This window comes from Pipistrellus hanaki (genome assembly GCF_964339955.1).
Source record: "Pipistrellus hanaki genome assembly, chromosome: 10".
Lineage (NCBI taxonomy): Eukaryota > Metazoa > Chordata > Mammalia > Chiroptera > Vespertilionidae > Pipistrellus > Pipistrellus hanaki.
The window spans coordinates 69756561-69784079 of record NC_140512.1 but is presented as its reverse complement, the minus strand read 5'-3'; the positions used below and the strand labels follow the sequence as shown (position 1 = coordinate 69784079).

At 43.7% G+C, this 27519-nt stretch overlaps 1 protein-coding gene across 1 annotated transcript; it reads right to left on the bottom strand.

Annotated features, from left to right (window-relative positions):
• Positions 1–157: 157 nt before the first annotated feature.
• Positions 158–27508, bottom strand: GALNTL5 (polypeptide N-acetylgalactosaminyltransferase like 5). Its single transcript, XM_084897888.1, has 7 exons — positions 27454–27508; positions 24744–24910; positions 21432–21554; positions 17877–18126; positions 14429–14546; positions 6041–6190; positions 158–1576 (listed from the first exon to the last, which is right to left on the bottom strand). Coding segments are annotated over exons 1-7 (984 nt in total). The 5' UTR covers positions 27456–27508; the 3' UTR covers positions 158–1402.
• Between the last annotated feature and the right edge of the window lie 11 nt (positions 27509–27519).

Here is a 27519-nt window from a genome sequence, read left to right as displayed (position 1 = left end):
GCTAGATTAACCTTTTAAAGCCCGGACCAAGCTGCTCTGGCCATCTGTAATACAGATGGGCACAGGCATTTTCCATGTCTTTCTTGCAACAGAATTTATAGAGTATTTTGCTAAATATGTCAGTATAAAGACATTGTACACAGGTTCCTTTTTCTTCACATTGCCTTTATTATCTTAAAGAACACAAGCTTCAAGGAGGGAGTGGTGTTTGCCGGCACCATTTCTGCTGCACGCCAGCACCTCGGAGACTCCGGGCCTGGGATGACCACTAGCTCAATCACTGACTGAATGAGCAGAACGGATGAGCCCAGCTGTTTATTATTGTAAAAAACACTTTATGTGCCTGGCTCAGTGGTTGAGTATCAACCTGTGAACCAGGAGGTCACAGTTCGATTCCTGGTCAGGGCACATGCCCAGGTTTCGGGCTTGATCTCCAGTAGGAGGCAGCCAATCCATGATTCTCTCATCACTGATGTTTTTAATAAAGATATTTTAAAAAAAAAGTTTATGTCTTCTCCAGCATGGGCTATGTTTAGTGGTCCTGCCCTAAGTCTCCCCCCCTCCTTTTTACTCCTTTCAGTGTATTCCTTCCCTTAGTTTCTCATTCTCTTTGTCTTTGTGAATTAAATACACTTCACTTTCCCAGCCACCTGCACCCGATGGATGCAACAGACATCCCCGGTACCGGAGGGAAGGCCTGTGGACATCTGCGGTGTGTTCACACAGGACAGACTTGGAACCTAGCTGCCGCTTCCCCGATCCCAGCTAAATAGTTCTCGAGTCAGAACAGAGATTATCAACAGGACCCGCAGCTGAAGTGTCAGGAGAGCTATAGGCCAGAGTTAAAGGAGAAGAGACGTGAAAAAGGCAAAATCAGAAGTGTGGCAGTAGGGGTGTCTCCGAGTGATGGGACAGATGGGAACAAATGGGAGCTGGACCGGGACACCAGGCAAGTGGACTGGACATCAGAAACTCAGGAATCCCACTAAGCAAAGTGCCAATGCCATTATCGACGTTGGCAGCAAGAAAAGAACCAAAGTGAGTATTACCAACCAAGGCCTCTGGGAGTATCTCTGGGAAGACCACGGGGTCAGGCCGCCTTTCTGGAGTAGAAATAGAGTTGGCAAAGGCTCCCAGGGCTCCCAGGACCAAGTGAGTTAGCAAAAGATCGGAGATGATTATGTGACAGAGTCTCAGCTAATCGACAGCGTACATTTCCAACGTTCAAGGTCCTGCCACCCAGGGATTGGGTGGTCGATGACTGACAAGGTTAAGGGCTATCGTTAAAGGACCAAGGAAGGAGTCCTGTTGAAGACCACTCTGGCTGTATTTCGTATAATGTCACCATGTTCCCAACTTGTGCTCTTCTCTGTGTTGAAGGCCGAGGGGACTTTTTAACCCTTTATTGATGAAGATTATTTGCTTTCATTTCATCCAATGTCTCCAGTTCTGGGAAGACAGTATCCAGATACCACTGAAATGATTTGCAGCCCAATCGTCTCCTTAATTCAACACGCTCACTAATGTTTCCATAGGGGGCGGACTTCAGATCAGGTCTTTGTAAAAAAAACTGCTCCTAAATGGAAATGAAGAGTCTCATTAAACCAAACCAATCTTTGGTCATCAAATCATGACATCACAAGAACTTTACAAACAATTTTAAAAAAAAAACCCTTCAAACTTCCTCTGTATAGGAACACACACAGAATCTGGGGCTTACTCACCCCACGTGCATGCACAATACGTGCTGTGATGGATCATGGCAGAGGTAGGGTATACCCCCTCTCCCTTGCCGTCTCAGTGAGACTCACGGACAAAAAGCCCTCCCTGTCCCCTTCCAACCAGCACTGTCTTGGGCTCAGAAATGGGGACGATGTGGTAGCTCTAGGCAAACAGACTCTGGAGGAAGACAGCCTGGGTTTAAATGTTGGTTGGTTCTGCTACTTATTAACTAGGTAACCTTGGCCCCTACCCTCACGAGGTTGTTGTGAGGACTGGACACTTTAATACACACAAAGCCCTGGGGAGATGAAGGCTAGTAGTGTCAGTGTCGGCCACTGTTATTACCATACCAGGTTAGCCTTTTATACTTTCTGATTGAAGGAAGCCCCAAGGATGAATATCTAATGCACCAATCTGCTTCATATTAAAAGTAGTATTCTAAGTAGCCCAAAGCCTCCTTGTGTTTTCCTGTGTATTCCCAGTGCCCAGTGTCCAATGAGAGGAGCTTGCTCATTTAAATTAGCATATTTTGGGCATGCCATGTTGGATTCTCCCAGGGACCCTTGGCCACTGGAGGTCTTTGCCATCTTCTCTTGTCACTGCCTAGCTCCCCGGGGTGGTTGATGCAGGGGGTGAGTGAGCCTAAGGGTGAGGGAGGGGTGTCATATAATTTCATTTTGGAGTGAAAACAGAGAAGTCCTTAGGCAATATCACCCTGTTGGAAGCCTTCTCTTATCCAGTGTCACTCACTAAGGTTCCCGTGTGCTGTCGCATACAGTCCATTGAGTATGCCAAACAACATATTCTTTTTAAGTTAGAGGAACTTTTTGTCACTATATCCTCTGTGACATTCAATAAACCCGATCCTAGCTGTGATCAAGTCAACTATTTAAATCTGTGATCGGAGTTCACAGAAAAAAAATCAACAATCATAGCACACAGTTACCAAGAAACTGTAAGCAGCATAATTTAGAGATTAATTCAGGGGTAGAACTCTGGGCTTAGAAAGCTTACATTTTACTTCATCCTCTCTAGTACTAAGTGCCTTTTTAAAGTGAATCATGTTTTATTTTTTTTTTAAATCAAGAAATATCATACCAAAAATTCATAAAACATAAATGTGCAGCATAATGGATTATTGAAAAATCAATGTTGGTAATGCTGACTAGGTCAAGAAATAGGACATAACTCGCATCCCAGAAGCCCCTGGCCTCCCCCTTCCTGGCAGCATCCTCTCTCTTAGTTTTCGATGCCTTCTTGAGTATGGAGTCACTTCTTTGCTTTTTTCTTTCTAGCTTTGGTATCTAAATATGCATATATAGATTATACGGTTTAATTTTACCCATTTTAACTTATAGAAAAACTAGAGGCCCGGTGCATGACATTTGTGCACGGGGGTGGAGAGGGGGTGTCCCTCAACCCAACCTGCACCATCTCCAATCTGGGACCCCTTGAGGGATGTCCGACTGCCCAGACAGTAGGATATCCCTCTCACAGGACTGCTGGCTCCCAACTGCTCGCCTGCCTGCTTTCCTGATTGCCCCTAACTGCTTCTGTCTGCCAGCTTCTGTCTGCCAGCCTGATCACCCCCTAACCACTCCCATGCCAGCCTGATTGATGTCTAACTGCTCCCCTGCCAGCCTGTTTGCCCCCAACTTCCCTCCTCTGCCGGCCTGGTCATTCCTAACTGCCCCTCTCTTGAGCCTCCAACTGCTCTCCCTTGCAGGCCTGGTCCCTCCTAACTGCCCTCCCCTGCTGGCCATCTTGTGTTGGCCATCTTGTGCCCACATAGGGGCAGGATCTTTGACCACAGGGGGGCAGCTATCTTGATCTTATGTGTTGGAGTGATGGTCAATCTGCATATTATTCTTTTATTAGATAAGGTAGAGGCCTGGTGCATGAGTGGGGGCCAGCTAGTTTGCCCTGAGGGTGTCCCGGATCAGGGTGGGGTTCCCTTGGGGCATGGGGCGGCCTGAGCGAGGGGCCTGTGGTGGTTTGCAGGCCAGCCATGGCCCCAAAGAAACCCAAGCACAGGTCCTGGTATCTGGGATATATTTACCTTTTACAATTGAAACTTTGTAGCCTGGAGCGAAGCCAAGCCTCCTGCTTGCTCTGTGGACTGCTGCCATTTCTGTTTGGATTTGTTTACCTTCTATAACTGAAACTTTGTAGCCTTGAGTGGAGGCTTAGCAAGGCAAGGGCAGGTAGAAAGCATGGCTTCCTCTGTTGCCTGGGAAACCAAGCCTCCTTCCTGCTCTCTGTGGCTGTAGCCATCTTGGTTGGATTTATTTGCATACTTGCTCTGATTGGCTGGTGGGCATGGCTTGTGGGTATAGTGGAGTTATAGTTAATTTGCATATTACTCGTTTATTATGTATACTATATTTTACTGTATTTGGCTGCTTTTGTTCTCCATTATGTCTTTAAGATTTACCTATACTGTTGTATCTATTGTTGGTTAATATCTGCTACTATAGCAATTAAATATATCACATTTACCCATTCTACTTTTTTTTTTTTTTTTTTTGGAGGGGGCACCCAGATATGAACTGTATCCATTCTACCTTTAATGAGTGTTTGTGCTATATCCATTTGAGGCGAATAAATAGTGCTGTTTATAAACATTCTTATTATGTGTTCTGGTACACAAAAGCACGAATTTCTATAGACTGGAACAGTTGGATCATGGGATAGTCATATCTTTTACTTAATGTTTCCCAACTGTTTTTCCAAAGTGAGCTTGTGATATAAGCACTCTCACCATCCCTGTCTGAGAATTCCTGTTGCTTGCTAACACTTGGCCCTATCAGATTTTAAATTATAAATATCTCCCTGAATTATTGTTGTTTTTAATCCTTACCCAAGGATATGTTCTTCATTGATTTTAGAGAGAGAGGAAAGAAGAGGGAGAGAGAGAGAAACATCAATGTGGGAGAGAAACATTTATCAGTTGCCTCCTGTATACACCCCAACCAGGGATAGAACCCACATTCAACTCATAATCTTTCAGTGTATGAAATAATGCTCAACCAACTGAACCACACTGGCCAGGGCTCTGCCTGAGCTTTTCATTCACAGTGCCCTGATTGCTAAAGAAATTGAGTATTACTACTCTCATAACTTTAAGTAATAAATTAAAGAAACATTAGATCAAGACCAGGGCATATAATATCGCAGAGAGATTCTTACACATTTTTACCCGTGTATCTGAGGGGGGGTCTTGTTGAGGATTCTGTCCATGTCTGCTGTGCAGGGATTCTGGATGAACGATCTTTGAATCGAAATGGAGCTACACCACAGTCTCTGTACGTGCACCCATTTAGGTCCTGGCAGGGGCTTACACTTGGGGACATGCACACATGAAGGGGCGAGGCTTTGGTACAGAAATCTTTGACTGTTTATGGAAAAAGATGGAGCTCCACATGGCCCTGACCCAGTGGCTCAGTCCGTTGGAGCACCATCCCATACACCAAAGGCTGCGATTTCTAGTCCCAGGCAGGGCACTTACGGGAAACAACCAGTCAATGTTTCTCTCTCACATCAACATTTCTCTTTTCTCTCTCTCCCTCCCTCCCTCTGTAAAATCAATAAAAACATATTCTTGGATGAGGATTGAAAAAAAGACTTGCACAGTCCCCAGATCAGCAGCCACACCATTGGAACGTAGACGAGGAAGAAGAGATCTAAGAGCTGTCTGTGGAGATGAGAGCAGGGGGAGTGTTTGCTTCGGAGGGGCAGTCCTCGGAGGGCAAGGGGCCAGAAGACCTACGCTAAACAAACAAACAACAAATCAACAAAACACTCCTGTGCTGGCTGAGTCCCTTCTGAGAAACACGAGTTTCCCTGGAAAATAAAAGTCAGGAGCAAGTGTAGCAGCTTCGGGTAAACAGCTGAGAACAGGGTCTGGAGACGAGCAGCTGAGTGGTGGGAGGGACACCGCTAACTTAAGGAAAACTGAGGAAAGAACAAAACTTGCTGTCTGGCCGAAACCGGTTTAGCTCAGTGGATGGAGCTCAGTCTGGGGACTGAAGGGTCCCAGGTTTGATTACGGTCAAGGGCATGTGCATTGGTTGCCGGCACATCCCTGGTGGTGGTGGTGGTGGTGGGGGGTGTAGGAGGCAGCTGGTCGATGTTTCTCTCTCATCAATGTTTCTAGCTCTCTATCTCTCTCCCTTCCTCTCTGTGAAAAATCAGTAAAATATATTTAAAACAAACAAATAAACAAAAAAACTTGCTGTCTGGAAAGGCAATAAAGACTTCATCAGGGCAAGTCCCACAGTGTTTGTTCATCTATTCAAAGCAGAGATGCACCCTTTACCTTGTATTCATCCAGCCAGACATGCACCAGTCTGAGGTTGTTGTATCTCAAGGCTTTGATAACTTGGGTTATATTTTGCATGATACGTCTGTCAACATGTCCCACTCGAGAGCAGGGCAGTATAAACAGCTGGCCTCCACACATCCAGATCTAGACATAAGAAAAGCAGAAAACATATTCATGTGCTTTTGCTAGTAACAGGGAACTAGTGATTTTTTTTTAAACAAAAATAACAATAGTGCACGTTTATTAAGTTTCTTATTTCATTTAATCCTCACAACAGCCCTATAACATAAATATTGTGTTATCCCCATTTTACAGATGGAGAAACTAATACAGAGATTGGTTAAACAGTTTGCCCAGTGACACAGGACTGGTAAGTAGCAAAGAACAGGATTCAAACTCAGGAAACCCAGCGCCATCACCAGTATTCTGAATACTAAGTGACTCTGCTTCTCTTATACACTGAGTGGCCAGATTATTATCTCTGAACGCATAATAATATAGCCACTCAGTGTATATCCTTTATAATAAAAGGCTAATATGCAAATTGTCCCCTCGACCAGGAGTTCTCCCAGCAGGTAGGCGGACCAACCACCTGGCCAAGCTGGCCTGGTGAGCTAATTCATGCACCAGGCTTCTAGTGTGTGTGTGTGTGTGTGTGTGTGTGTGTGTATTTTTTTGAGTGGCCAGATTATTATGCATTCAGAGATCATAATAATCTGGCAACTCAGTGTATATAACCAATTTTGAGGCTGATTATATGTGAAGAATGGCATAATGAATTTGACTTAAAATATTCTCCACAATGGAATAACATGAAGCTATAAAAAACAAGGATCTCTTACACTTTGACACATCATAGAGGGACCTGGAGAGTACTGTGCTAAGTGAAATAAGTCAGTTAGAAAAAGGTAAGTATCACATGATCTCACTCACTAATGAACAAAATTACCTGATGAACAAAGTAGATCCAGAGACATGGAGACATGCAATAGACTGATGAATCTTAGAGGGAAGGTGTGGGAGGGGGTGGTAGGAAGAGATTAACCAAAGAATTTATATGCATTTATGCATAACCCATGGACATAGATAGTAGTGTGGTAGGCCTGGGGTGGGTGGAATGCAGGGTGGAGGGGATCAAAGAGGGGAAAAGGGGGGCATATGTAATTCTTTGAATAATAAGGATACCTTTTAAAAATTAATATTCTCACCCAGCTGGTGTTGCTCAGTGGTTGAGTGTTAACCTATGAACAAGGAGGTCACAGTTCAATTCCTGGTCAGGGCACATGCCTGGGATGTGGACTAGATCTCCAGTGTGGAGTATGCAGGAAGCAGCTGATCAATGATTTTCTCTCATCATTGATATTTCTATCACACTCTCCCTCTCCCTTTCTCTCTGAAATCAATAAAAATATATGAAAACATGATATTTTCAAATAATATAAGAAAATATTACATTTTGTTAACATGGATGTAGCTTCACAGGTGTGAAGTGGCAGAGGTCAGCTCTGAGGCCAATGAGGTGCAAAGACAGAGTTGACAAGAACAGTCTTGGGAACACCCACGCTAAAGAGACGCACAGAAGAAGAACTCCTGTGGAGGACACTGAGCACCACCAGGCAATGGAAGGGGAACCAGAAATGTCCTAAAAGCCAAGAAAACTTCTGGAAAAGTCTGGTCTATAGGGAGCAGCTATAAGGTTAAGTCTTGGATTAGCCAGTCCTAGCCTGAAGGGCAGAGCACTACTTACATAATTAAGCCTGACCTTATAGCCCTTCCTAATCCCTTCCTAAATAGCTAATGGGCTCGTGGGAGGTGCAGCAAGTGCTGCCAAAACAAGAGAAACTCACAAGAACATTGTAACTGTGTTGACCATTCTCTGTTGCTTATCTCTGAGTATAAAATAAAGCTTCAGCTTGTCAGCTGGATTTTTCTGTGTCCTCATCCAGGCATGGGAGATCCACTGGGCCCCAGCTGTATTCGCTTTGTCTGTCTGCTTTAATCCTTCACCACCCCTCCTTAGGTTCACCCTTGGCCATGCTGGCATGGCACATGTGGCACCCAACGTGGGGCCTGAGTATGCGGTAACTACAATTACAAGGTGAAAGGACACTTAAGTGAAGCACGAGCAGAAAGAAAAAAGTAAGATAAGGAGTACAGTTTAGTAATAGCTTAATAGCTAGGCATAAAACATGGGGAAAAGGGATATTTAAAACAATGCAAATTCTTAAGGTGTCAAAAAATACTTTCTTAAATCAGGCTCAAGGAAAATGAGTGCCCTTGTTATCTTTAACTGTGTGGGCTCTTGTCTAAACTGGATTATGCCCATTTCGTGTTGAGCATCTAAAGTCTATAACACCGAAGGCCTCGGATCCTCTGCCTCTATTGTGGGAAGGCTCAAAAGCTAGAGAAAATGGGACTAACAGTCATCTTACAAAAGGACTCTTCAATGCTTTGCCTGAAAGTTACCATGTGACTCCTTGGGACAGGTAGATTTTAGCAAAAATAACTTTAGAAGCCAATCAATGCTATGGAGAGCAGAATATGATAAGATCTGTGATCAACAGGCTGAGATCTAGGCTGCATTCTGCCTGTAAGTCCCAGGCAATATATATACATATATAAATCTGAACCATCCATGAAAAGAACTCCAATTTATTAAGTTATATCTATGTGTTGTGGGTGTTGGCCTGTTGATTGTTGTTTTATCTGTTTGTTGTTTGGTTTAATTTGTGTATTGTTAGTCTATTAAGCACGTCTTTAATGTAATTTTAAAGAAAAGTAGGTGGCCAGACCATTACTAAATTTCCCCAAAGCAAACAAAATGTGGGAATGGGGAGAGAAAAAATATAAACAATACACATGACCGATGACATAGGTTCTAGGAAAAATCCCTAGACAGAATGAAGTCACTAAAAAAGGCCCCAGTCCATTGACTAGTCTTTTGGTGATCCTGTAAAATGAATACCCACTCCCTCCCAAGAATGTTATCAAAAGTCTCATTTTTGCCATTCTTTTATTTCCCAGTTATTTAAAATTTGGATAGATGAGACATTTCTCACAATTTAAGGATATATCTAAGATTTCTGTACTAGTGAAGAGATAAAGGCTAGATTAAGAGAAATGGCAGGCCCTACCCAATTTTGGGTGCCACTTGAACTGAGCCCCATATCTCTTCATGGATGCTTTAGAATAAACCCCAAGACTGTTTTTCTTTAAAAGATGGCAAAAATGGCACAAGGAAAACATACAGGCTATATTTAGGCAACAAGGTTATTGTTTCCATGATAATGGGTAGTTCTTGAATAATAATGAACCACGTTCCAAGGTTTCCTCACAGGTCCCAGGCACTCCTGTTTTTATAAGTGAAAATAAAATAAAATAATAAAGCCACCGAAAGTCAGTAAGTTATTTCTATTACAGAACTTGCCAAAGAAAATGCCTTAGATAATAATAATTGTCTTTAAAATCTCAAAATTGTTAAAGGTTCAGTCACATTTCTTCATTTAAAATCAGGAAAACCACAGCAATAAGGAAAAATGTGGCAGTTTTGCATTCAGGCAGCTACGGGCCTGCTCCCTCCTCCCCCTGCCTTTCGCCATGCCTCTACATAATTTTCCAAAGTCCTTGGTAACTTAAAGACTTTGGAATATTGCTAAATTTAAAAAAATTGTTAAATATCTAAAAAACAAAATACTGAAATATCAAATATCAAATTAAGTTTTCTCATATGAAAAATCTAGAGAATATAATTAAATCTATTTAATTTAATGTGCCGTGTGTGTGTGTGTGTGTGTGTGTGTGTGTGTGTGTGTTGTTTTTTTAAATATACCCTTAGAGATGTGGATATGTTGATAGGCTGAGAAACGCTAGGTGTTTGGCTTGCTGGCAGAGTTTGAGGCTTCTGGGAGTTTGGAGTTCAGGTGCGGTTGGGAGGAATTGTATGGTTGTGATGGAACAGCCCATGGAGTGTGGAGGTTCATTTTTGAGAGAAATGGTTCTTGTGTTTTCTCTGGAGAGACTGGTGGTTCGGAGTGTATTGTGGTCCTTATGTGTATTGCGTGTGGGGGAATTTCAACGTAGGATATGGTATTTTGTTGGCCTAATTAGAGGATAAGGATTAATTCTATGGACTAAACCAAATTTTTAATGCTAAGGCCAGTTTGAATTTAATTGATGTCTTTTAATTACAAAAAGTGTATAATATAATCTTTGGGTTATGCTTATTTGATTGTCTTTCTAAGTTAAATTTCAAGAGATAACTTTGGGAAATTTCAAGGGCCCTAGAACAATTCAAGGATTTATTCTCTCCTCTTAAAAAATTAATACTATAAATCAGGTCTTACCAGAAACAAAAATAGCACAAATTCATGCATAGGCAACAGCAGAAAGAGCCAATCATACTCTTTTTTTTTTTTTTTTAAATATATTTTATTGATTTTTTACAGAGAGGAAGGGAGAGAGATAGAGAGCTAGAAACGTCAATAAGAGAGAAACATCGACCAGCTGCCTCTTGCACACCCCCTACCGGGGATGTGCCCACAACCAACGTACATGCCCCTGACCGGAACCGAACCTGAGACCTTTCAGTCCGCAGACCGACGCTCTACCACTGAGCCAAACCAGTTTCGGCCCAACCCTACTCCTAAAAAGCAATTACAAAAACAAAAAAGGGGGAGAAGGATGTTATATGCTAAATTCTTTGAATTACAATGCAGAGAGTTGTACAACGGCCAAAAGGCATTGGACCTCCAGTATAATAGCTTCTGCTGAGTTAGCCCAGTGGAAGGATGCACAAACCGAACAATGGTTTGGACCAGATCCAGTAATGATGTGGGGCAGAGGTTGTGTTTGTATCTTTCCAGAAGGAGCAGCACAGCCAGTTTGGGTGCCAGAGCCTTACATGTGTCCCCACAATGGACCCAGAGGAGCTCCTTGTCCCTTCGTTCAAAAGATTGAGAGTTGCTTGATGACAGCAAAGTGGAAGAAGCAAACAAAGGCTATGCAAGGGGCTGAGCGGAAGAAGTTAACAACTGAAGCCCAGCAGATCGTAGAAAAGCAGGAAGTGGAAGCTACTTCCTCAACCATGTTCCTGCTCACACTAGCATTGGTTATCTGCCAGTCTTCTGTAAAGTATTGCACAGCCAAGCCCAAGGACTATGAGTAAATATATACCAGCAGCAAAATAAACTTTCATTTTATAGCTGAAAATGTTAACATGTCTGTAGTTTGATTTCTCTCATATTGCTGAGTTGAATTGGCATTGTGTTGTTATTGTTTTAATAGCCAGAGCTTTGTTCTTGATGTTTAAATTTTACTTTTATAGTAGCTTAAAAACAAAAGAAGGGGAGATGTAGAGAGCAGCTATAGGGATAAGCCTCGGATTGACCTGTGGCAGGGCCCACATAAACAAGTCCCGGCCTGGAAGGCAGAGCTCTCCTAGTATAATTAAGCCTGACTTTGTAGTCCTTCCTAATTCCTTCCTAAGTAGCTAAGATTCACTCTGAGATGGGAGGTGTAGCAAATGTTGCCAAAACAAGAGAAACTCATAAGAACATTGTAACTATGTTGACCACGCCTTGTTTATTTCTGAATATAAATAAAGCCTCAGCTTGCCAGCTGGATTTTTCTGTGTCTTCATCCAGACATGAGAGATTCGCTGAGCCCCAGCTGTATTCTCTTTGTCTATCTTCTTTAATACTTCACCAACCCTCCTCAGGTTTACTCTTGACTGTGCTGGCATGGCACACTGGTCTATAGTGCCAAATGCTGCAGTAACCTCAAGTCTAGAGAAGACCAAAAGCCATCCATTAGGGACATCAATATTGAGCTAGTGACAATTCCTAGGATGATGTTGCAGTATGCTGAAGACCTCCCATGGTTTACTGCAGTGGTCTGCAAACCACAGCTTGTGAGCCACATGCAGCTCTTTGGCCCCTTGAGCGTAGCTCTTCCACAAAAGACCACATGTAGGCACGCACGTACAGTGTGATTGAAATTTTGTGGCCCATGCACAGAAGTCGGTTTTTGGCTCTCAAAAGAAATTTCAATTGTTATACTGTTGTTGATATTTAGCTCTGTTGACTAATGAGTTTGCTGACCACTTGTTTACTGGAATGAAGAGAAAGCAAGAAATGAAGAAGTATACACAGGTGTAGACTATCTTTTCTCTCTTTTCTCAGGAAGGACAAGGTTACTTCTCTGGGTTAGAGACCATTGCTAGTGTCACAATAGCACTTTAGCTATTTATTCATTTTTTTATTTGTTTATGCAAAACCCAAGGATACTTAAAGGTTTGAAAGAGGCCATTAGGCATGAATTGGTTGAAAATATTGAAGCAAGGAGATTTAATACATTTGAATAATAAGTTAGCTGCTCTTCATTATATGGAGGGAATATAGAGCCAGAAAAAGGAATATACTTACTTTTCAAATATGAATGTATCATTTACAAAATTGATTTTTGGGGGAAAGTCCATATACTATATTATCAGAGCAATGTAATGAAAAGGAATGATCAACCAGACAAATAAAAGTGGCAAAGGCATGGGTGTTATAAACACTGGCTGGTCAGAAGGGAAGACACGAGTGGAAACAATCAATGAAAATAACAAACTAACAGGATGCTGCCAATAAGGGCTTAGAGGAAAATATATTGCTCTAGATATTCCTATATTCCTAATAAAGTGCCTGAAGATTTATGAAATAAGTCTGCCCTTAAAATAGTTTTAAAAACAAGTGAATGAAGTAACTAGCCAAAAGAAGGAAGAGGGAGCTAAAATCCAAAACAGAAAAAAAAAATTGAGGGGAAAAAACTCAGAAAAGAAATATAGTAAACAATTAGTACATACTACGGTAACATGAAATTCAAAGTGTGATCTCTGCAGATGACTTCATAGAGTATAAGGAACAGATGGCAAAATGTAAACTGGAATAATCAGCTCATATAATAAATTCATAAATTAAACTGTTTTTTCCACACCAACTTTCTTGGTTGGGCAAAGAGATAAGATAGAGAAAAGTGAGGGGAAATGTGAAGAGGAGTAATAGTGAGCTCACAGCCTAGACTTTGATGTACAGTCCATTATAATAATCTCTTAGAATTCAGTAAAAAACAAATACCTATGATAAACATATAATAAATGTTTGAATAGTACCTCAAATATATTTTTAGACTCTCTCTCTAGGAATATCTACTTTGTATTTTATTCTCTACTCCAATTATTTCATTCAATATCACAAAATTCTGAGAATGGCATTTATATTTATTCCTACTTAACAGGTGAGGAATCTGAGACTAGGAAAATTAATGACTTGATGAGGATCTTACAGTGGTAGAGCCAGGACTAATTCTCAGGTCTAATATCACAGGATTTTTAAAAAATTGAATCTATTTTTGATAACTGAGATACAATTCACACACTACAAGAAATCACTCTTTTAAAGGATGGAAGTTCATGATTTTCAGTATTTCCTCAAGATTGTGCCACTATTGCCATTAATTTGAGAACACTTGTACCCTCTTTTTAAAAATATATATATTTTATTTATTTTTTTCAGAGAGGAAGAGAGATAGTTAGAAACATTGATGAGAGAGAATCATTGATCAGCTGCCTCTTGCACACCCCCTACTGGGGATGTGCCCACAACCAAGGTACATGCCCTTGACCAGAATCAAACCTGGGACCTTTCATTCTGCAGGCCGACGCTCTATCCACTGAGCCAAACAGGTTTTGGCTTTTGTATCCTTTTTAAAGAAACTTGGCACCCACTAGCACTCAAACTCCTTTTCCAGCCCCTGGCAACCATGAATCTACTTTCTGTTTTAATAGATTCACTTATTCTAGTCATTTTATATGAATGGACTCATGGATACAAGTGGCTTTGTATTTGGCTTCTTCCACTTACCATAATGTCCTCAAGTTTCATCCGTGTTGTAACAAGTACCCCAGGATTTAAAAGTTAGGAGACAACTCAGACATCCTCTCACTTTACAGCTGGAGAAACTAAGACCAAAGATAGTTTATATATTTAGTGGCATCCAGGTCCCCTACCTCCTGATCCTGTGCTATTTCTACCACATTATAACTGCCAAGACAATGAGTAGAATAAAAAAGAGATTCCACAATACATTGAAATAGTCTACTAATTTGATATGCCATACATTGGAAATAACATATGGTAGGAAAGTCTGATATTTTATGAAACGTTTTCAATTTTTTGCAAGGAGTCCCACAAATTGTATATTTCATGGGCTACCAGAATGATACCAGATACTCGTAGAAAAATGGCATAATTGCCACAGCAGATTGCATGACTTAAGTTTGATTTCACTTTGTATGTACAAAGGTAACTATTAAAAAAACCAACACAAAATGTGAATTACCCTTAGTGAAAGTTCCAAATTTTCTGCTCCCCAGAGGTTCATTTCCTTGTCGTACTGTCCGATCTCGTTAAAATAATGCCGATTTATAGCAAAAATTCCTCCAGACATTGCGGGGGACCTAAAAAGGATACAGGTATTAAGTTGATTCTACAGACTCAGTTAGTATGGATTTTTGCCAAAATTATATTGAATATTAATGATAACAGTTAAAAACTAGAAAAAAATCATATTAACTAATGTCCAAATTTTTAAACATACATTTAAGTATGTAAAATTACTAAGTTAAAACCATGACTACCAAAAAGTAGGCAATAACATTTACTTAGCTCTTACCAAATTATGCAAGCAATATACAGGGTAGGGTAAAAGGAGATTTACAGTTGTTCATATGGAAAATAATATAATAATCAATAATAATATAAGAATAAACCCGTGTTTCATGTACTCAGAACTGTAAACTTACTATTGCCCACCTGTGTTCTAAATGCTGTGTTGGTCAGTGGGAAAATTATCTTTAGGCTGCAAGTTCCCTATGGGGATAAACGCTGAATTGGGTCGTGAAGGTCAGAAATCCCCCTTACTAAGGGCATTAAGGGCAATACTTACTTCAGGGAAAAACCATCACATTATAAAGCATTTTTTTTTCTTTTGTCCATCAAAGCAGGACCCATAAATACCAAACTAAAATAGCTTGAAAGACATTATATGGGCCCAGTCGGCTTGGCTTAGTGGTTGAGCATCGACCTATGAACCAGGAGCTCACGGTTCGATTCCCTATCAGGGCACATCCCTGGATTGCGGGCTCAATCCCCAGTGTAGGGCATGCAGGAGGAAGCTGATCAATGATTCTTTCTCATCATTGATATTTCTATCTCTCTTTTCCTTTCCCTTCCTCTCTGAAATAAATAAAAATACTTAAAAAAAAGAAAGTATTTACATATTCATTCATTTGTTCAAAAAACTACCTATTAAAAAAACAACAACTATCTATTAAACAGCTTTAACATGTTAGGGGTAAATTAGTGAGTCAACAGGTGAAGGTGGGAGTAGGGGTATCAGGTAGAGATTGCTGCAGTGGTCCCAGAGAAAGATGATGGAATCTTGGATAAGGGTATAGCAAAGAAGGTGTGAGATGTGGTCAAATGCTTGATATATTTTGAAGATGGAGCCAGCAGACCTGCTTATCATGGGATGTGGGGTGTTGGGAGGAAAAGAGTCACTGTTGGCTCCGACGTTTGAGGCCTGGGAACTTGAAGGACAGCCTTGCAGGGCACTGAGATGGGGAATGCTGTACGGGGGCAGGGTTTTGGTGGGAAGATTTAGTTTGAGATGTGTATTCGGCATTCAAGTAGAGAGGCCAGTGATAGTAGGACAGTTGGGTAGATGCCTTTGGCATTCTGACAGAGGTCAGGGCTGGAGACAACTAATGGGCATTGTCAGTCTAGGATAATGGTAAGCAAACTCATTAGTCAACAGAGCCAAATGTCAACAGTACAATGATTGAAATTTCTTTTGAGAGCTGAAAACTGACTTGTGCTCATGGGCCACTAAGTTTCCATTGCACTGTACATGCGCACTCGAACGTGGTATTTTGTGGAAGAGCCCCACTCAAGAGGCCAAAGACATGCATGTGGCTCACGAGCCGCAGTTTGCCAACCACTGGTCTAGGAGGATGAGATTCACTCTGAGGAGTGGGGGGAGGTGGAGAAGAGGACACAGGACTGAGACATGGACACCTCAACAGTAAGAGGTGGGAGAGAAGAGGCGGATTTGGCAGAGAGGATGGGAAGGAGTAACAGAGAGGCGGGAGGAGGACCAGGAGGCCATGGTGGTCAGGAGCCCAAGGGAAGCATGCACGAGAGAAGGAAGGGAGAGCTCAGCAGGCAGAGCAAGTGAGATGAGGACTGAGAACTGGACACTGGATTTCACAATGGGAAGGCCATTAACAAGGTTTTTTTGGGGGGAGGGCAAGGCAAAGCCTGATTAAAGTGAGTTAAAGAGACAAGAGATAACAGAGGCAAAGATCAAGGATTTGCTAGGCTTTAGTGTTAGAAAATTTACTTACGTGGCGTGTGAAACAAAGGAATTAAAGGCAAAGAAGAGAAGTGAGCTTGGTGTCCAAAGTTACCAGTAAATATGGAAAGGGACCTGAAAGAAGTCTTTCAGAAAGAGCCTCATTGATGCAGTTAAAAGTCACAATGTTCAACTCATTCTCACAGTTAGAGAGTTCCCAGACCAGTCATCTAGAAAAATCATGTTCATCTCCGCCTGTAACGTTAGATAGAAGCCCCTGGATACATATTTTAGAAACAAATGTGGCAGAGACTTCTACTTTTTCTACCCACAGCACTGGCATTCTGGTCATTGATCAGCAGATACAACTTGTTACTGAGAACCCAGTCCACATTCTAAAGATGGACCTTTGAGGCCAGAGGGATACTAACCACAGAGGTGGTGTGAACTGGGGTGAAATGCTCATTTTCAGTGGAAGGAATTCAAAACCTACTCAATTGTATTATTATAGACTAGTGACCCAGTGCACAGAATTCATGCACTTTAAAAGTGGATTAATTAGAGGAAATCATTTAATATTGCTATTTGCCCTTTCTCTATATTAGAAGTGTCAGAGATGAAAGAAAATAAGTAAAATGTGTGTGAAAACCTTCCTCCTGTCAGGGTCTGGGACTCAGAGTCAAGTCCCCACCCATCCACATGTACCTCAATATTGCATGTGACCCAGACTTGGCCACGCCCCACCCTCCACCCCCCACCATTGGGCTAGATCCAGACCTGGCCAGTCCCACCCTGGTCAAGCCCTTCTGGGCAGGGAGCATAGTCTCAGGTCCCCTGGCTCGGCACCAGGACAGGGGGTGTGGCCTGAGGTCCTCTGTCAGGCCCCGCTGGGTGGGGGTCATGGCCTGAGGTCCCCTGTCAAGGCCCACTGGGCAGGGGTGTAGCCTGAGTTACCCTGACTCAGCACTGGGGGTGTACCTTGAGGTCCCCTGTCAAGCCCAGCCAGGCAGGCGTCACAACCTCAGGTCCCCTGGCCTGGTGCTGGGGCAGGGGGCATGACCTGAGGTCCCCTTTCATGCCCCGCTGGGCAGGGGGTGAGGTCTGAGGTCTCCGGCCTGGTGCCAGGGTGCGGGGGCGCAGCATGAGGTCCCCTGTCAAGCCCCACGGGGGTGGGGAAGGGCGAAGCCTCAGGTCCCTGCTGATTGCTCATTAAAGCCTCAGCTGTGGGTGCAGCCATCTTTGTGATGGAGTGGTGATTAATTAGCATATTCCCTCTTTATTAGATAGGATGTCTAGAAACAAGATAAATAACAAAATACCATTAATCTCATGAAATTGAAGAAATAATCTCTGAAAGCTTCTTCCCCCTCCCTCCTCCCTCCCCCCAGGTACCAATACACATACATTATTTCCCCGTAACCTGAAGAAATCTCACCGGATGGGCGTGGTGGGTCCTTCTGGCCCATCCATCTCATAAGCGAAAACAGTGTCCCATTTGAATTGTAGATGCCAGTTGAATGCTCCTCTTACAACCGGCGAGGGGTAGTAGTTCAGGGTCATGTGGTCAATGGAATCCAGCATGGGGCACACCACCATTTTGCGGTCCTTGGCGATGGCGGCCAGCAAGGGCTCCAGCCAGACCCTGTTCACTTCGCAGTGGCTGTCCAGGAACACCAGCACGTCCCCTGGGGAGGAGGAACAGACTCGTGCTCATCCCTGTGGGTGAAACACCTGACACCCCGAGCCAAAGCCCAGCACAACCCTTTGTGGGGTACCCGCTGTGGGCTTGTCTCTCAGGGTGCTTTCAGTCCCACTGTGGGGAGATAAGAGACACATATTTTGTACCAAAATGTGGGACATCACACACTACAGATGTGCAGAGGGAGCAGGGGAACTGCAGGCTAGAGAGTAGGCTTGGGGAAGATTCTAAAGAAACTGAGCTAGCCCTTCGATTAAAAATATTTTTAATCTGACCGAAACCGGTTTGGCTCAGTGAATGGTTTGCGGACTGAAAGGTCCCAGGTTCGATTCCAGTCAGGGGCATGTACATTGGTTGCGGGCACATCCCTGGCAAAGGGTGTGCAGGAGGCAGCTGGTCAATGTTTCTCTCTCATCGACGTTTCTAGCTCTCTATCCCTCTTCCTTCTTCTCTGTGGAAAATCAATAAAATATATATAAAAATATTTTTTTATCTGGGCTTTGAGTACTCAGCTCAATTGAGCAAGGATTTACTGTGAAGATACTTCTGTGCTATTTACTTTGAGATGCATACTTATTTCTGCATTGGAGTTCAAGTTCTAATGAGGATCTATTCTGCTTGGAGAACCTGGGAAAATATGGTTTTTTAAATAAAGAAAACGTGCTTGGAAATACCCAGTGTGGGCTCTGCTCCAGCCGAAGGGCCCTCTTACACCCTGGGATGGGACCCTTCACTGGTGCAGTCTTTCTGAGGATGATTTGGCAGTATCTACCAACATTTAAAATAAGAATTCCCTTTGGTCAGGATTTTTACTCTCAGCAGCTTATTCCATAGGCACAAGCACATATTTGCACAGAATATATCCGTACAAGAATTGCCGGTGCAGCCTTTTTTTAGTAATCGTAAAAAATAAAAAAATCACCAGTTGAAAAATGACTAAACAGATTATGGCAATCCATTCATGGAATCCATACGACTACACTATGATTAAAAATTGGCATAGATCTTAAGTAATGTCATAGTAAAAGTTCCAAATATTAAAATTAAAAAAGTAAGACTCAGGTAAATAAAGATGGTATGATTCCATATACAAGGTGGGGGCAAAAATAGGTTTATAACCCTAGCCAGTTTGGCTCAGTGGATAGAGCATCAGGCTGCAGAATGAAGGGTCCCTGGTTCGATTTTGGTCAAGGACACATGCCCAGACTGTGGGCTCGATTCCCAATAGGGGGCGACAGGTGGTCGTTGATCAGTGTTTCTCTTATCATTGATGCTCCTCTCTCCCTTCCTCTCTGAAATCAATAAAACATATTTTAAAATATATTTTATTGATTTTTACAGAGGCTTCTATTTGGCCTTCTGCTTAACGAGGAGCCCCAGATGCAACATGGCCTGATGAAATACCCTATCCTTTGGTTCTAGTTTAATATTTTGCCCCAAATCTCTGCTCCTCCAGGATTCCAGGCAGGCTGAGAGCTGGAATGGTCAGACCCCCCTGGGACTCGTCCCCCAGCAGAGCTGACTGCTCAGGGCTCCCCCTGAGTCCCTCTCTGGAAACCTCCATTGGCAGAGGAGGGGCTGCCTTGTCCCAGTGACACCACCTCCCGAGGGCAGGCTATCCTCATCCTGCCTGATCCCCTTACTCCGATGTGGCTCTTGGTGGAAGCCTGGGGAGTGTGCTGCCCACATCTCCGTCCAAGAGAACCAGCGTGAGGAGCCCATCTGACAGCTTGCACATCTTTGGTCCTAGCACAGCTTTCACACCCAGACCTCACTCTCCCCGGGGCTCCTGACAACGACTGAGCACTCTGTGTGTGGAGGGACACGTGGAGGGTGTGGGGGACGGGAGAGCTAGAGCTGGGCCAGCAGAACCCAATGCGGGGCTCCTCTAAGGGGTGCTTTTTGCTCAGGTTCCCGACTAGCCCAGTGGAGCCTGTCTGAAGCTCTTTCAACTCAAACTTTTCCCCTCTCTCCCTTCCCAGGTGTCAGAGCCACTCTCCTCTTTTCCCTTCGCAGACATGTCTCCCAGCAACTTTCTCTTTTCTTTTCACCTTGGCTTCAGAATCCCTGAATGGATGCCCTTCCTGGCTTCAGAGTCTCCCCTGCCCCAGGCAGCTGCCCCTCGGCTCCCCTGACCCCCAACGTCTTGCTTCCTCACTGCCTGACAGACCCGGTTCCCAAGAGCACTCGAATGCATTCCATGTGTGTGCAACTGCTTCTCAGTCTTTAGACCTGTGGCACCTCACCCTGTACCAGGGGCTGACATCTCCTACATAGCCTATATAATAAAACAGTAATATGCAAATTAACTATCACTCTGCTACACCCACAAGTCACACCCTAAAGCCACACCCATAAAGCATGCCCATAAGCCAATCAAGAGCAAGTATTCAAATAAACCCAACCAAGATGGTTGCAGCCTCAGAGAGAGCAGGAGGGAGGCTTGGGTTTCCCCGGCAATGTAGGAAGCCAAGCTTTTGGCACACCCTGGCCAGCCCAGGCCTCCGCTTAAAGCGATAAAGATCCTGCCCCATGTGGACACAAGATGTCCACCACAAGATGGCCAGCAGGGGAGGGGAGTTGGGAGGGACCAGGTCTGCAAGGGAGGGCAGTTGTGGATGATCAGGCCTGCAAGGGAGGGCAGTTAGGGGTGACCAGGCCTGCAGAGGAAGGAAGTTGGGGGCAACTGGACCTGCAGGGAAGGGCAGTTGTGGATGATCAGGCCTGCAGGAGAGGACAATTAGGGGTGACCAGGCCGGCAGAGGAGGAAAGTTGGAGGCAAACACATTGGCAGGGGAGCAGTTAGATATCAATCAGGCTGGCATGAGAGTGGTTAGGAGGTGATCAGGCTGGCAGGCAGAAGCGGTTAAGGGCAATCAGAAAGGCAGGCAGGTGAGCAGTTGGGAGCCAGCAGTCCTGAATTGTGAGAGGGATGCCAGACTGCCCATTTAGGCCCAATCCTGGTGGGATCCTGGTGGGATCGCACCTAAATGGGCAGCTGGACATCCCTCGAAGGGTCCCAGATTGGAGAGGGTGCAGGCTGGGCTGAGGGACCCCCCTTCCCCTGTGCACAAATTTCATGCACTGGGCCTCTAGTTTGAAATAACAGATTGATGTTTTGAAGCAACATACTTTGAATCAAAAGAAAATTAAATCCTCATAGGACTCAAATCCAGGTCCAGGCTTTGGTTAGGCTGGCGGGGATGTGGGGGGTGTCGGGGGTCCTTTACACAGGGGCAGAAAGGTCTCCGAGACGGAGACGCTGGGCCACGCCCCCGGGAAGGCTCATACCTGAAGCGTGCGCTGCTCCGATCAGCCTGGCACGGATCAGCCCCTCCCTCTTTCTGGTTCTTATTACTTTAATCTTCTCCCGAAAAACTTCCAGGTGATAGTCTAGTTTGTCTTTTAAGTCATCTGAGGGGAAACAAATGCAAGACTTGACAATGTGTAAACAAGAACTGCAGAGATGAAAACAGCTGAGCACAATTTTGAGTGATTCCTAAAAACCATGGTAATCCGAAGAGGTTTTCGCTTGAAAAGAAACATTTATTCTACGTGAGGAAGAGAAGGACGACTGTTTCAGCACTGAAGTCGGCTGTGAATAGTCTTTTGTTCCTGGTGAAGAAGCTCTATTGTAATAAACCATTCTGTAAACTGTAAATTGTAAGAAGCATGAGTTACGGTGTTCTGGAGAGTCTGGCTTTATTACTTACAACTGCGCTTCTAACTTGGTGGTAACTCTTACCCACGTTATCGAACCACCGAGCCTCCGTTCCCTCGTCAGCGGGAAGGGGTGCCCACCGTGCTCCTTGCTGTGTTGTAGTGAGAGGAAGAAATACCACACTCGGCATAGCTCGGTACCTCACAGGCGCTCGGTGTTTAGAGTTAATTGTGGTGATGGTAACGGAGGCTGGGCTCAGGTGAGGTGGATACTGATGCCTCAGAGACTAAATTCCTAATCCTAGAAATCTGGACGGGGAGATGGGGGTCAGTGGAAGCAGGTTGAATGTCATCTTGGAGAAGGAGGAATCTCCTGCCCGGTCTTTAAACAGAGGCCCGGGCCCTGAACAGAGGCCCTTGCAATGCAGGGGCAGCGGGTGGGCTCAGATGTCGACAAACACCTGTCTGCCCTTCCTGACACAGGAGAGTGAGGCTGAGGAGGAAACGGGCGCTCAGCAGTGATTGCTGACACTGAGTGGAGGGCCTGCGTCCCCAGGAGATGGGCGTGCTGTTAGCTTATAGTCAACAGGGACCAGGACTCTGAGAAAGAGTGGGCAGAGAGGCCAGCTCTGCACATGCCTCTGGTGCAACTCAGTGGGGGCAGATCCCTGGGCCTGTCTCCCGCTCCCCAGGCAGAGGGAGCCATTGCAGACTACTGGTGTCAGCTGGGAACGGCAAGCTTCACTTCAAAATATTCTCCCGCCCGTGGAATTGTTGCAAATTAAAAGCAGGAATATGTCCATCCTGAGTTCCATCAGAACACAGAGCACTCCATTTCCTGCATTTTCTGTGCTGAGGTTCCGTGAGAGTCAAAGACTAAGCTCCTTGGTGATGGTGGGGGAGGGGGAGGAGAGGAGAGGTCACCACAAGCCAGGTGACCGTGGATCAAAGAGGACATGGAGAGGTATCTAGGCTGGCACACACCCAAATCTTGGGCATCAGCAGCGATTCACCTCCTGCCTACAAGATGAGCGAGCAGGTCTCCAGGTATTCTCTGAATGGCTGGAGTGATGTCCTTGGCTATCCGGGGCCTGGATCTCCACCGCACAGCCCGTCCTTCCGGGTGAGAGGGTAGACTCCACAGAAGACCCCACCTTGTCCCCCGCTCATGGCTCTTCTGGGGAGTTCCTGCCCCGCATGTGATAACATTTGTTGCTCCCTGCTATTGATCAGAGAACGAATGTTACCATCTCTCCACGTTCCCTCCCGCGCACAAGACTAGAAGTGAGCAGTGCTGTGCGGAACAGGAGTGGCTCCTGTAGAAGTGATGGTGTGTGCGATGGGCCTGGCCACAAGGGAAATCCTAAATGTAGCTGACACACCAGGAGTTTCTCCATCTGGCTTGTGGTGACCACCCCTCTCCTCGCCAAGCTTAGTCTTTGACTCTCACAGAACCTCAGCACAGAAAATGCAGAAAACGGAGTGCTCTGTGTTCTGATGGAACTCAGGATGGACATATTCCTGCTTTTAATTTGCAACAATTTCACCGGTGGGAGAGTTTTTTGAACTGCTCTTCTTCCTACTGTCTCCCTTTTTTCTTTCCCAGCCCGCAGTGAGCCAGGTTCACGGTGACTGGGTAAACGGATGCATTGCTTCCATGGGAAATGGACCTCACAGGGACCTGTAGACTCCAATAATTCCTTCAAGGACCTGTCATCTTTTCACTCATCTGAGTCCTTTGGGTTGGCCTCTGGTTTGTACTTAGTTTGTAAAACAAACAACTAATTTTAAGTGCTAAGCGTAGTTAATCAGATTTTTGTACTAGTATCACCATTTTTAAACCAGTGAGCAAGCAGGTATGATCACTTAGGTAGGTGATCCAGTACTTGGTCCAATTAGAATTCTCTCATGGAAAGAGTCTAGGTCATGTCTTTCCCCTGCATTAAGCCTGTGGGAGCTCCCCATTTTCTCCAGAAAACACCCAAACAATGCCCTTCGTAAGTGCTTGCTTTTTATATCTCTGCTTCTATGTCCACCCTTCCCCTCATCTCTACACTTAGACCTGAACTACATAAAATACAGAACTACTCCAGACTCACCGCATTTTTCTCTTGCCTCTGGGGTTTTTTGATGCTCTTTCCTCTGCCTAAAATACTGCTTCCTTCCTGTCCGTCTAGATAATTCCAATTCACCCTTCAGGCCCTCAGTTTAGATGTCACTTCTTCCTGAGAGTCATTAATGATCTCTAAAGACCAGGTGGATGTCCCTATGTTTACTCACAGAACACTAACCACCCAATGTGTCCAAGAATGTAAGACCAGCTCTTACTTCCACACCAGTGTAGCAATAGCATCTAGCTCAGTGCCTGCCTCAACCCCACCCAAAACTGTTGTGTAAAATAACTTACATGCCTAAAATAACTCAGAGATAGCACTGTCTTCCAAGTGGATTAGGTAGACTACTACAGTGTTTCCCCGAAAATAAGACATCCTCTGAAAATAAGACCTACTTACAGGTTTCCTTCTGAGTGAAATATAAGGCATCCCCCAAAAATAAGGCCCCCCAAGGCTAAACATGAGAGATTTGGTCCACTGATTCTGAAAGAAATGGAGTCACAAGAAATTCACCAGGAAATTCAGGAATTGCATTGTTAGGATGATGTTCCAGAAGATGATGACATGATTGTCATTGAATAAATGAGTAAATTCTTGATACTGTAGGATTCACAGTTTGTCTGGTTTGTGTTGACAACTACCGTACTACCATACCATATACAGGTAATAAATTTCCTTTATTTTCATTTAACAATAAATGTGTACCGTATTCTTCTTCATGCAAAAATAAGACATCCCCTGAAAATAAGACCTAGAGCATCTTTAGGAGCAAAAATTAATATAAGACACTGTCTTATTTTTGGGGAAACAGGGTAGTGTTTGGTCTTACCAAATTCGCTCATGTCATCTACCAAAATAATTTCTTCAAGGATCTGGTGTGGAGTGAGGTTCATGACACTGGACACTGTCCGAAACAAGGTATTAAATTCTTCATTGTGGAAGCAAATGATAACACTGGCAGTAGGTAGTCTGGTTGGGTAACGTTTTTTAAGACACCTGTAGGCATATATAAGAGGAAGAAAAAGGATTCATGTTTTGGGATCACACCTAACCTGGTTTCAAACTATATTACAAAGCTCTAGTAACCAAAACAATATGGTATTGGCATAAAAATAGACATGTGGATCAATGAAACAGAATAGAGCCCAGAAATAAATCCATGAATATATGCTCAATTAATTTATGACAAAAGAGGCTCAAGAATATACAATGGGGTAAAGTCATTCTCTTCTATGAATTGTATTGGAAAAACTGGACAGCCACATGCAAAAGAATGAAATTGAACCACTATCTCACACCATACACAAAAATTAATTCAAAATAGATTAAAGACTTGAATTAAGACCAGAAAGCATAAAACTTCTAGAAGAAAACATAGGTGGTAAGCTCATTGAGATCAATCTTGGCTATGAGTTTTTGGTTCTGACACTGAAAATAAACACAAAAGCAAAAATAAATAAGTCGGACTGCATCAAACTAAAAAACTTCTGCATTACAAAGGTGAGCCATTAATGAAAGGAAAAGGCAACCTTGTGAATGAGAGAAAATATTTGCAGATAGTATACTTGATAAGGGGTTATATCTAAAATATATAAAGAACTCACACAACTCAATAGCAAACAATATGATTTTTTAAATGGGCAAAAGATCTGAATAGATATTTTTCTAAAGAAGACATACAGATGGCCAACAGGTACATGAAAAGATGCTCAACATCACTAATCACCAGGGAAATGCAGATCAAAACCAAAATGAGATATCAACTCACACCTGTTAGAATGGCTATTATAAAAAAGACAAGGAATATTAGGTGTTGGTGAGGATGTAGAGAAAAGGGAACCCAGGTGCTCTGTGGGTATGAAAGAATTTAAATCGGTGTAGCCACTTTAGAAAACAGTATGGAGTGTCCTCAAAAGTTAAAAATAAAACTGCCATATGGTTCAACAATTCCATTTCTAGGTACTTATCTGAAAATACCAAAAACACTGTCTCAAAAAGGTATCTGCACCCCCATGTTCATTGTAGCATTACTTACAATAGCCAATACATGGAAACAATCTAAGTGCCCATGGTGGATGAATGAATTAAAAAAAAAGTTATAATAAAACCATAAAACGTTCTATCAAAAAATGGAACCATAAAAAGAAGGAAATCTTGCCATTTGCAACAACATGGATGGGCATTATACTAAGTAGAATAAGTAAAAAAAAAAAAAAAAAAAAAAAAAAAAAAAAAGACAAATTCATATAATCTCACTTACATGTGGAATCTAAACAACAACAACTCCCACATCCTCTCTTGACACCCCCCCTCCCGCCCCGGAAAACCAAGCTCATGGGCACAGGGAACAGATTGGTGGTTGCCAGAGGTAGAGGGTGGGTGAAATGAGTGGAAGAGGCAGGTTGAAAGGCACAAACTTCAGATATAAAATAAGTGAGTCCTGGGGCGTAAAAGACAGCATGATATCTGTAGGTGATACCACTGTATTGCATGTTTAAAAGAAGCAAGGAGAGCCGGCCAAGTGTGGCTCAGTGTTTGAGTGTCAACCCCTGCAAAGAGGCTGCTGGTTCAATTCCTGGCTGTGGCACATGCCAGGCTTTGGTCTCGATCCCCAGCAGGGCGGTGCAGGAGCAGCCAATCCATGTTGATGTTTCTTTCTCATTGATGTTTATATCTCTCTTTCCCTCTCCCTTTCTCTCTTTATACAATCAATGAAAACATGTTTAAAAAAACAAAAATAACGTTGTGAGGAAAATTGATCTTAGAAGTTCTCATCACAAGAAAAAAATGTTTTGAAACTATGTATGGTGACTGATGTTAATTAGATTTATTGTGGTGATTATTTTACAATATATACTAATATAAATTCATAATGTTGTACACCTAGAACTAATATAATGTTATATATCAACTAGAGGCCTGGTGCACAAAATTCATGCATGGGGATAGGATGGGTGTTGTCCCTCAGCCCAGCCTGCACCCTCTCCAATCTGGGACCCCTCAAGGGATGTCCGACTGGAGATCGGGCCTCAACAGGCAGTCAGACATCCCTCTCACAATCCAGGACTGCTGGCTCCCAACTGCTCTCCTGCCTGCCTTCCTGATTGCCCCTAACCGCTTCTGCCTGCCAGCCTGATCACCCCCTAACCACTCCCATGCCAGCCTGATTGATGTCCAACTGCTTCCCTGCCAGCCTGTTTGCCCACAACTTCCCTTCTCTGCCAGCCTGATAACCCCTATCTGCCCTCCCCTGCAGGGTTGATCGCCTTCAACTGCCCTCCCGTGCAGGCCTGGTCCCTCTCAACTGCCCTCCCCTACTTGCCTGATCATCCACAACTGCCCCCCCTTGCAGGCCTCGTCCCTCCCAACTCCTCTCCCCTGCTGGCCATCTTGTGGTGGCCATCTTGTGTCCACATAGGGGCAGGATCTTTGTCCACATGGGGGTAGTCATATTGTGTGTTGGACTAATGGTCAATCTGCATATTACTCTTTTATTAGATAGGATTATATTTCAATACAAAAAAAATGGAGAAACATACATTTTATCCCTGGTATCTGGCACATTTCTCTGATTGCCCAGACTTTTACTGATAATGGTATTAAGT